General features: G+C 31.8%; 1 protein-coding gene across 1 annotated transcript in view; it reads right to left on the bottom strand.

Moving 5' to 3' along the window:
* Positions 1-1,459: 1,459 nt before the first annotated feature.
* LOC129224274 (long-chain-fatty-acid--CoA ligase 1-like) overlaps positions 1,460-12,044 on the bottom strand; it is a 103,959-nt gene continuing 93,374 nt past the window's right edge. Inside the window, exons 19-21 of the mRNA XM_054858702.1 lie at positions 6,782-6,883; positions 4,770-4,841; positions 1,460-1,982 (exon numbers count right to left, since the gene is read on the bottom strand). Coding sequence (XP_054714677.1) covers positions 1,821-1,982; positions 4,770-4,841; positions 6,782-6,883 — 336 coding nt within the window. The 3' untranslated portion in view covers positions 1,460-1,820. The remainder of the gene's footprint in view (positions 1,983-4,769; positions 4,842-6,781; positions 6,884-12,044) is intronic.

Below are 12,044 nucleotides of genomic sequence, written 5' to 3'. Positions count from 1 at the left end.
CCCCCCCCCCCCCTGTAGGGCATTCACTAACAACTTCAAGTTTAGGACTGGGGTGAATTCGTAAATTTTCCAAAATTGAAACAGCACTGAAATACTGAACTGGGATAAACTTAATGGGAAACGGAAATAATTTTTCACAAAAATCTAGTATCAGAATGCCGTTATGGTGTTTTCTGGCACCAAATCACTTTGGCGTAAGAATTATAAAAGACATGTCTACAGCTTTTCAAATCTGCTGACATTCATTCTAGTTAATAAATTTATTTTGAAATTAGCTGTGTTGATCTCTTTTACTCTTTCTTATGCTGTTTTTGTTTACTCAGGGGCAGATACAAGGGGGGGGGGGTCATGGTGGTAATAACCCCCTTAAACCGTTGACAATAGTATCCATTTACATCTTTTCAAATACTTTATGAATAAAATTTAAACAACATCAGTTGTATTTTCAAAGCATTAATTATTTTTGAAAGTAAATATTTGAAATACAGTTGGGTCTCTGTTTAACGACGGCTTTTCCCGGTCCCTGATTGTCCACTATGGTGTTAAAAACATTCTATTTAAGGACGCTTTCTACTTAAGGACAATTTTTTGTGCTCCCTTGAAAGTCGTTAAACAGAGAGCCAACTGTACTACTTTTTTTTGTTGCTTATGAAATTAATTGTAACCTTTTATGTCCAACTAAGTAATTTATTCCTGGCTGATTTGGTGGTTTTTTTTTTTTTTTTTTGACATTCAAGCAGTTTTAGAAATTTTTCGTACACAAAACCATAAGTTCATTCATGGGGAAGGGTGGTAGATAGCATAATTATATGTCGATTTTACATTTTGGGACAACAAAAAGTTGATTTTTTTTTTTGTACTTTATAATGTAGTTTCTTTATCACTTGTTATAATGAGGAGATTAGGGAGCGGTGGTGGGGAATCCAGGTTATAAATAACAATAATATAACCTGGGTATACTGAAAAAAGTTTTTCAACCAATGAAATGTTAATTCTATGACAATATTGCAATATAGTACTACTGCAAATTAAATTCAGTGCCTTAGAAGATTAATCAAAATTATGTCACATGTAACAAAACATAGAATATTTTATTAACTGCATTAAAGTAAAGTTGTATGCAAAATAAATTTTTATAGCCCAGTATTACAACAAAAAGACTGGACGACAGATATTTTGTGGAAGAAAAAATGGATAAGCAAGAATATACAGCATTTAAAAAAATTCTTACAGGGGATATGATGGCATCCAGCTGAGCGAGACAAATTTAATGTGCTTTTATTCAATTTACTTTCAGAAAATATTAGCTGAAGGGGCTAAAGAGGGAATTAAAAAAAAAAAAGGTAAACTAACATTGCTTTTTGAGGACTTAAATTACAAGAAATTACTGAAGAAAGCTGTAAATCACCTACCCTTAGTTGTGCCCAAGAATTACATTTTAGACCCTTCCAATTCCAGTGATCACATTTTAATGATCCCCTTCCAAACCGAAAGCTGTATCCTACCTTTAAGGATTCAGCTTCTGACTTTGGTAACAGTAAGGAAACTGTCTGAGCAAAGTAACAGCCTAGTAGAGGCAAAGATACTTCCAAATATTTTAATTAGTTTAGTTAATTGCTATCAACTATGTTATTAACAATTCAAGGAGCTGCAGTTTATAAATTGAGCAATTTCTTTAACTTGCTTACAAAACAAAAGTTTTTTTGAAAATTCAAATAAAACTACTACAAAAGAATGTGTAATATTGCTCATACCATAAAACACTCTTATAAAAGTTTTTGAGGCAGAAAATGAAAATGATACGGGGGGGGAAAAATCCATCAACTAGACTCTATTTTTTCCACAAGGGGTCCTTCCTCGTAAAGTTGTTGAAAAAGTGGCTCAAAATACTTCCTGGCGTTATTCCTCTTTAACTTGAAAGTTGGAGTTAAAAGTTCATTTTCAATAGAAAATGGTTCAGATATGAAAGCCAAATTCCTGGCCTAAAAAAACAAAATAGAATTAGTACAAAATTCAAAAATGGGGAGGGGGGGAACTAAAACAAAGTGAGATGAATAAATACCTTTGTGCTAAAAAGAAAAACCAGAAGAAATAACGTCAAAAAGCAAATTTCAAATTACTGCAAACATGTGTTTTGGAGCAATTTTCAAAGCAAAAACAAAAAACCTAATGGATGAAAAGATATGCAACCCTTTTGTCAGATGTCTTTTCACCTACAGGCTCACCTCAAAAACAGTTCGGGATACGGGAAAAAACTGATTGACAAAGTACTAGAGCATTATTGATTTTGTACGAAAAGGTCTCGTTCACATTAGTGTAAAGAATAGGACGGTTAAAAATAGGCTTTCGATTTTTCTTAATTCCTCGAAAACATCCCGGGTTCTTGTTCCTGTGGTATCACAAAACTTTATTGGAAGAGGTCAAAACATGACACGGCAATGTCAAATAAAGGTAAATTGTTATAGACTATCGTTTTTTCTTTCACAGATCATTTTCTCATATCACATGCATGTTTCAACTGTTTTATTTATAGCATTGATGTCTACAAAGCATCTTTATGTACCAAATGGATAATGCTCTACAACTTTGTATGCAACTTCTTTAGACTATCTTGCTCTGCTTTCAAGATGGGAATGCTAAAGCTCTGAAAATCTTTACTAATAATAAAGCTGAAAGTCTCTCTGTCTAGATATCTGGATCTCTCTCTGTCTGGATGTCCAGATCTCTGTCTGTCTGAATCTGTGAAGCGCATAGCGTCTACACCATTTGGCCGATTTTCATGAAATTTGGCACAAAATTAGTTTGTAGCATAAGGGTGTGCACCTCGAAGCGATTTTTCGAAAATTCGATTTTGTTTCTTTTCTACTCCAATTTTAAAAACATTTTACCCAGCAGATTATCAAAACATCTACGAGTAAATTTTCAAATTATCATAACGTGGAAACGTAACATGGGTGAGCAAATTGGCAAGAATTTCAATATCCATTTTTTGTAATTATACAGGCGAACCAAATGACCTTTTAATTTTTTACTTCGGGCAAAGCCGTGCGGGTACCATTAGTAGTATACAAGTGTTCCGTTTTAACCTGCAAGATCTTTATTTTCGCAACCATTAGTCCTAGATGTATACTTCCAATTGCAAAAATGTTCAAAATCAGATGCAGAGTCAGGATATTGAAAGTTCGAAGTAAAAATAAAAATGTCAAAAAATACAATATTTAATTTTTTATAAGAGCCCCGGGTCCCCTAACTTATATTTAGGGAAATAATTTCCATTAAAAAAGAGTTCCAGCACAAAAAGTTTGAAATTAATACAACCAATATTCACCGAGGTATGAAACGCAGCGTTTTGTGACTTACACCACTTTTCACTAGCCGTCAATAACACCTTTTGGGGGAAATATAGTGGTTAACAAGTGTTTAAAATCACATTTGAGGCAGTGAGAAGCAAAGGGATGTAAGGGGTAGAATTAAAATTTTGGAGATAACCAGTACACATAGTAGGTGAACCTCTCCTATGTCTTGGGGTAAGAGATGGTAATTAGTAGCCCCGGTAGTTACTACTATACAGCATGATTTAGAAAAAAAATGCAATGAAAGCCTACCTAGGATGTTATCTTTAAACGCATTTTACTCAAAACTTGAAAATGTCCATTTGCATCCCTTTGCTTCTCACCGCCTCATTTGTGCATAGAGTGTGTTTTTTCAAATTGTTCTAGGTTTTGTAGTGTGTTTTTACATATCACCGCATAAAATGTGCATTTATTTTTGAAGAGCAATGAAAAAATATAAGTACTTTGATTTTCTACTTTGACAACCTACTATTCTTATGAAAGGGCAATAAGTTCCAACCTCATCTTCTGTATGGTCCCTTAAAACTTTGAAATGGAATATCTCCTTGAGTTTTGGTTCCACAAATGTCAAGTTTTTTGGGTCAGTAATGGTTTTCACTGGAGATTATTTCTCTATAGATTGAAGTGAAATGTTTATTTACTTTAAACTTTTAAGATACAGTCGAGTCCCGACTTATGGGAGGAATGCGTTTCAAGACTCCTCGCGTAAGTAGAAATTTCGCGTTGTGGAAAAATTTATGCATACAAATTTTTTACGTACCACAAATTCTTTTAGACACTTATAAACACCCCTCCAACTGCTCTAAAACATTCCTCAACTATACACTATATTTTTTCCACATAGAACTGAACATTTACTGTATTTAAAATATAAAAGTTGTTTTATTCAACACGAATTACTATAAAATGCACAAAATGAATGATCAATGGGAGGTGAAACATGGTACGCGTAGCACGTAGTAATACTAAAATGATGCACTATAACAGTACTGTACAGTAGATATAGTAACACTATTTAAGAGTTAAAAAATGTAGATAGTGATTATTTATGCTCCATGATCAGATCATTCTTCTTATCTAATACATTTTTAAATACGGTTGCTTCGCCTTTTCTTTTATAACGTTTCAATTTGTGGCAATATCTCCTCTTCCTGATCTCTTTATTAATACAAATTGTGATGACATTCATGAAACCAATATTTAGTAGCCAATAACGAAGCTGATACTTCCTTCCGAAAAAATTCGTGTTGCAGGCGAAAAATTCGCGTTTGCTCTAAAATTCGTTACTCGTGAAAAATTTGCGTTGTAGCCATTTCGTGTAAGTCAAATCGCATTGTAGCGGGAGTCGACTATAAATACATTATCAAACAGTTTTCTTTTTAAATAAAACTGATGTTAAAAAAGTAAAATAAATACCTGCTCTAATGGATTAAGATCTTCCTTTTTGCCATATCTATGCAACTCTTTAAGGAAATGTTTTCTTACAGACTAGAAAATTAGGATATAACTTTAATTCATGAAATATTAAAATATAATATCATTAATTATATTTGTCATAAGAATGTTTAAGAATCAAATCAAAACATTTTTCAGTAGAAAGAAATGTTCTGTAAATAGCATTTTAACATCCATACATATTTTCAAGCCTGTTGTTACATTGATAACTTGCTTTAGGTAAAACGCAGCACAAGAAAAATTTACAGGTTTAACTTTTTGTTTTCTTCATTAAGATTTTTGCCCTTCTGTACTAATGTCATACCAGAGAAAAATGCTTTTTAATAAATGTGCTAATTACAAAAATGTATTACATCAAGAAAGTAATTGTTTTTCAGTATGAACATAGCAGAAAAAAAAAACACGATAGAAAAACAAAACATTGCAAAATCTAAAATAACTGAGCCTTTACTGCAGCATTTCTTAAATTGTGTTCCGTGGAACCTAGGGCTCTATAGAGATCAACCAGATGTTCTGTGAATCCTGCATTTTTTTTCACATTCTAATTAGTCACAAAAAAAAAATCGATAAAAATAAGGTTTGAGAGCAGCTTTTAATCAGCATTTTCTGAACGAACAGCAGAGAAAATGTCAAAATTAATTGCAGAATTAAAACAGATTTATTCACTGTCAAAATATGACTTTCCACTATGTCAGCTCAAGAATATGAAACTTTTATTGAAATGACATTTTGATTCAACCTTGTAAGACAAATTTAAATTAATGCTGCTATTGGGATTCTCCTGCAATTTAAAAGATGAATAAACTTCAATTGCTACAAAGCCAATGTGGGAGCTTTTACCATTTGTAACTACAGATATTATTAAACGATGTTCTCTACTTATGTGTCAACAAAATAAATAAATGAATTAATAAATAAATATAGCAACCTTAAATGAAAATTCAGCTTTCATTCATAAAGCCAAATATTGAATTTACCTTTGGCCATCCATACAGTCTTAAAATAAATATCACTCTCATCTCATTAAAAATTTTGTTTGAAACAAGTTCCTTAAAATTATGTACAGAAATATTGCGGTAATTTTCTGAAGTTGATTCTTGAAGACATTATTTGAAATAATTTTCGTTTTTATTGCAAAAGAACCAATTTCAGATTGTTGCATTCTGACTACACTTAATGGAGAAAAAACAGGAGTTCCATGAAAAAAGTGGACATTGCAGAAAGTGCTACACTAATTCAAGAAATTAAGAAACACTGCTTTATTGTATAAACTCTTGTACTTACAGAGATAAAACCATTAACTTTTCTGACATTATAGGCTTGCTACTTTTTTTTTGTTTGTTTGTCATTGAACTTCACTAAGTTGCAAACAGATGCAGGATAATAAAATCCGAATTTTTTTATTTGGATAAATCCACCTTTTTACAACTTGAGGCAAATTCTGAACTAGAACAACACACAAACAAAAAAAGATTGCATGACTTCCAGTTAGTATCTTATGACATTAATTCCTATTTAAAATTTTCTACTACTTTTAAGTTTAAACAGGGCTTAAGTTTATACAAGGGGAGGGAGGTTCAACCCCCCCCCCCCCCCGAAAAGCTTGGTTTGACATTTAAATGTTCGTTTATATTAAAAAATTTCCAAAAATATTTTTCAAAAACTCAAACGTCGTTCATATGTATATTAATTGCATAAAACACTTTCATAATAGATAACCCGAAGACTTGAACATTAGCACAATTAGTGCAAAGCTCCGCATGAAAAGTTTTTAAATCCTCCCAGAAATTATTTTCTGGTTACGGCCCTGAGTTTAAATATATTTTGTTTGCAACTGTGCATCTTAAACGGCTTTTACTGTTGTTAATTTTAGTCTCACTTGATTTAAAAGAAAAAAACAATAAATTGGCTTATTTATGAAATTGCTATTTAATACTTGCAGAAATGAAAAAACATAAATATTAGAAACTAACTTTGTCCTTGATTGCACTTGATATATCTTCAGTATACCCTTTGGACTTCAACCATTTCTTGAAATTAACAGGCTCTGGATAAACTATGGTGATGACATAGTTCTGATAAGAAGAAAAAAAAATCAGTTTTGGGAGGAAAAAGGCATAGCTGCTGATAGAGTAAAGAAATTTTTATTGCATTTTATTCCTTGAAAACCCAGTGGTTGAATGCAATGAAAAATATATTTCTAACTCATTGTTAAAATTTTGCTTTTAGTTCAGCAGCACAATTGGGAAAAGGGGAGGGGACTTTGTCTGTGTTCATCCCAGAATGTTAAGTGTTGAATGTTCTTTCCTAAATGAAGAGAAGAATAGAATATGTCTCTTGAAAATGAAGTTTTTTTATAAGAAAAAATTAAAAGCTGTTGAAAGAAAATATGGTCTTTTGAAAAGAGAAAGTAGTTGCTGATTATTGGTCAGCTAATAACAATTCCCCTACCTCTGCTTTCTTTTATTCCCTCTTTTTTCTCAGTTTCTATTTGGTCTGGAAATAAAGTCTTCAAAATACTATGCTACTAAAAATTCAAAAAAATTACCGAGTGTCTCAAATTTTGTTTTCAGGGCTCAATATTGTAAAAATTTTGAAATGAGAACCTCTGAATACTTTTCTCTCTAACAACATCAAAGATCGTATAATATTACATTTTTAGAGCTTCAAATTTGAAAAAATCTGTGCCCCTGACGTTAACAAAAATACGAAGAAATGACGAAACTTCCGTTTTTAAACTAAAATTTCAAAACATTGGGATGGAGAGCCTCAGAACCTCTTTTGATAACATCATTGAAAAACATCTTTTCGGTCTGCAATTTCGAAAAATTTCTAGAGAATAACCCCAGACCCCTCCCCCCCCCCCCTTCTTTTTCCACAATTGCATTTTTGGAATATTGGGAGGAAGAAGTAAATCGATTTGAAGCATCGACCAGGGAGTCTCTGTACCCCATCACTTCCTCTCCCACCTTACCTGAACAAATACGATCTTTAATCTCATATTTAAAACATCAACTCCAAACAATTTCCAGTAAAGCACCTGGGGGCTTATTACCAGCTCTTCGGAAGGGAGTGAGATCGGGAAAAACAGGCGATTTCCCGACACCTGCACTGTTGGCTTATTACGAGCTGTACGGAATCAAGAAAAAAGAACCCGTTTTCGGGTTTTTTACTCATTCGCTTCAGAGGTGGTGAGATCGTGGTGAGATACAATGAGATGGAACTTTTTCAATATGGCGGACATGTTAGTGTTAGCACGATTTTTGTATTTTGCCATTGCAATCAATTAAAACGTTTTGCATCTAACTGGAGAGTCTTACGTGTTGAACCCTTTAAAAAAGCAACTTTTTTTATACACATAAAATGAAACACAGCGTCCTGAAAATAGTTTATAGAACTAACATTATTAACGTAACTAAACCAATGGATTCCCCAGGTCGAACTACATACAATTTTGCTTTTTATGTTACCCTACTTTTCCGTAAAAGTAACTTAAAGATAAAAAAAGAAAGAAAGAAAAAGATTTAAAACATTTAGAACCCTTGAACTAAAACAACTGATTCCTGCAGCCAAAAATCATCAACGTTATTCGAATATATATGCTCTCAGTTTTAAGCTTCAAGAATTCACAAAAACATAACAATAAAAATGGAAATAACTTTCTACATTTACTTAATATCAACTGACGTGCAAACTGAATGATTTAGTAAACTTAAACAGCTCATTTAATGCATACACAACTTGGATAGCTGGAGTAGCGTATGATTCAAAGGGTTTAACCTGTATTTGGGCACTAAGCTTGTGTTCCTGCGTGGCGCGGTTGTATAAGCACGCTCGTTGTACCAACGCGATCGACGGTTCAAATCCCACCGTTGGCATGTTTTTCAAAAACTCGAATAAGTTTTTTAAAAAAATTTTTATTATTAATGTTGATAGTTTTCTTTTTCTTTTTATCAACAATCAGATCATAAAATATTTTCTTCCGAATTGAGAATTTGTTTTTTAATGCGATTTGTTCACAAATGGATAACCTTTGAAAATAATTATAAACTTTGCACTAAATTTCTTTTTTAACCTAATGATTTTTAACTGTATGAGGAAAGACTGTTGGTGCAATTCGGTTCTGTGATTTTCTTCCTCATACGATATTAAAAAGAAATGTGCTTGAATTACATAATGCCTAACAGAGAGCACAAACATGATATCGACCAAAACATGTTTTTCCTTCTTCTTTTCGTTTCTTTTCTTTTTTCCTTTCTTTTTTTTTTCTTTTTTGTTTTTGAAAAATAGATTTTGTTTTAAGAAAACTACTTCAACTCTAGAAGGATGCTTCTCTCCTTACCGAATGGAAAACAAAGGAATAAATAAATAACTTGAATTAGTCTTGATTTAAAGGCAGTCAAATAGTATTTTTCGTAATCAAATTTGAAATAGGGTATAGGAATACAAAAAAAAAAAATTAAAAAAAACCTTTCGAGGCATAATAAAAATATGCACAAATGTTTTTGTCTATAAAATAAAAGTAATTAAAAACGCATAACATTTCTAAAGTAAATAAAATAACTTTTATTAGAATAAGGACAACAACCATCGAAAAACAAATTAGAAAATGACGTTTGCAAAAGACAAAAATAATAGAAGTCTATTTACAGGAGAAATGCTCACAAATGATAGATTTATCGTGTCAAAAAATTAAATAAATAAAACGAAGAAAAGAATTTATAAGCTACGAAAAGATTTATCGCCTGCAAAAAAAAAGTTAAATTAATGAATGGGGTCCCGAATTTCGCTATTTACGTTCAGTAACACGACGAACTGATGGTTGATTTTCGCAATGTTATTAAATCACCGTGACTAGCTATCTGCCAGTCACAAGGACAATAAATTGAAAACATTAAGCCCTAGCAAAGGGAAATCCGCAAGCAATCTTGATTTTTTTTAAAAAAATCAAACAGTGTATGCAATAGGGGAGGGAAAATTCATCAAAATTACTGGCTATTCCATCGAGCAGAAACAGAATACGGAAACATACTGCAAAATATATTACATTTTAGTGTAGATATCAATGTGGTTTCGACATTTTTTAAAACTATTGTACGCTAAATTTAAAATGAAATGAATTTAAAGTCTTGTTCATTGAATTTCAAAACAAAGCCGTAACTTTTACATGAAGTAAATTAAATCATGAGAGATATTTTACTAAATAAATCCCTATACATTAATGCAACTTTATAAGCATATCCTAAGTTCATTTTTAATCATACTTATATCTGGGAATGCAAGTTGAATAATACAGGAAGGATTTACTGAAGATCTTCGATGCGAGTCTGAAAAAAATGCGATGCTTCCTCTTTTTTTTTTCTTTTTGTTTAATTTTTGGACTTCATAAAAAAATTTTCGGACATGGAGCTTACAGGAGTAAGCTCTACACTCTAGTTTTAGGTCGCAAAATAAGTGAAAAAATTGTAAAACAAACCGCCTATACAAAAAATATGGGTTCTGATGATTTTTAAAATATTTTAGGGGGAGTACCACTGTGAGTCTCTTCACTTAGTCTAAATGTTCATACTTTGGAACCTTGCACCTCTCTAGACCTTCAGAATAGTATCAATGGCTATTTTTATACTTCCTTTCCCTCCAAATATAAATAATGGCTATTAAACTGTCGAAAACGGGAAAAAAATGGGAGAGGGGGGGGGGGCACAATTTCTTAAAAAAATGGGACATGAAGGGAGAAAACGGTGGTCATATTTGAATTCCGGGGCTCATTTTACATAAGAAGAGCAAGAAATATGGCAGAAGCATTTTGATTTTTTTTTTCTTTTTTTTTTTGTTGCTACACTGTAATTTGGAAAATCTATGATACTTAGAACAAAGAAAGCTAGTGGCGAATTTAGTTTAATAGCAAAAGTTTTATGTATATATCTGTTTGAAAGAAAAAAATACCATGGATTGCATACACCTTCAAATATTGAAAATTTTAAACGCTTTCTGATAAAATATATCAATTAATACATTTTAAATTTAAAAAAATCAATTTTTCCATTTTAATTCAAAAGTTTTTTCCCACCGCCGCAAAATTTCCGGAAATTTTGTATCTCCAATTATTTTTGAAATTTCATTAGTTATAAAAAAAATGTTTAACATGTGGTGAAAAAAAAAAACAAATCCACTAGTAAAATTCACAAAATCCATATGAAATGAGAACGCATAGAAACAACACCATTTCAAATTTTCACGCTGCAATCTCTCATTGGTTCATCTTACACCACGCCTACAAAACAACGTCATATTTTTTTCCCGAACGGCAAGTCTTTCCCAGTGAGTATGCTTCTGACTTGCAGTTCGTAATACGCCTAACGACTTCGTTCGGAATGAGAAAGGCGAGATATCTAGCTTCCCGAAGTCGAAGCCGAAGAGCTCGTAATAAGCCCCCTGGACCTTTCTTTCCTCTCATTACCACAGATGGTCTAAAACTGCGTTTCTAGAACTTGAATATTGAAAATTTTTTGGTGGTGAACACCTTGGGCCCTCCGATTTCTACGAGTCATCTTAGAGTACTCATCAACCAATTCCGAAAGAGCAATGGCAGTGTTGTCGCTAATTTCATAAGAGGAAAGTAAGTAAAACCCCTAAAACTATTTTCTGGTTGTGCCACTGTTTTAGTTTGTTATGATGAATTGTAACTCTTAAACAAAATCAAAGGAGGTGGGGAGAAGGAAAAATAACCTTTTTATTAATTTAAGATTTACAAATCTATTATTAAACTCAAATATTAATAGTAATAAAACAGGGACAATAGTTCCTATGTGTGCTGATTTTTTCATTGTTGAAATTAGTTTAAAAATAAATAAATAAATAAATATAGTAAAAATTTAATAACTGACAAAGATACCAATGGACTGTTCCCACTTTACTCTACAAAGTAAAAAGTATGCATCTTAATTTCTTTTTCAAACATTTTACTTTTAAATGAATAAATTACCAAAGATTTAATGCACAAAAATTGCAAATTACTGCATTAAAACGCTGGTAATTCTTTCATTTAATTTTCAAGCACCAAGGTATTTGTTATTTTACTTTTACTTAAAGATCATTTAGATGATGATGAGATGTTGCTGTAAGCCTATCAGATGCATCAAAAATAAGAAAAAATAATGGATAGATCAAATGTTATGATTAATAATTCTTAATTATTTGAATTACCTTTGTATAGTGCATATTTTTGCCAGACTA

The sequence above is a fragment of the Uloborus diversus genome, chromosome 6, assembly GCF_026930045.1.
Source record: "Uloborus diversus isolate 005 chromosome 6, Udiv.v.3.1, whole genome shotgun sequence".
In the NCBI taxonomy this organism is placed as follows: Eukaryota; Metazoa; Arthropoda; class Arachnida; order Araneae; family Uloboridae; genus Uloborus; species Uloborus diversus.
Note: the sequence above shows the minus strand (reverse complement) of the source record. Positions and strands in the feature narration are given on the sequence as shown.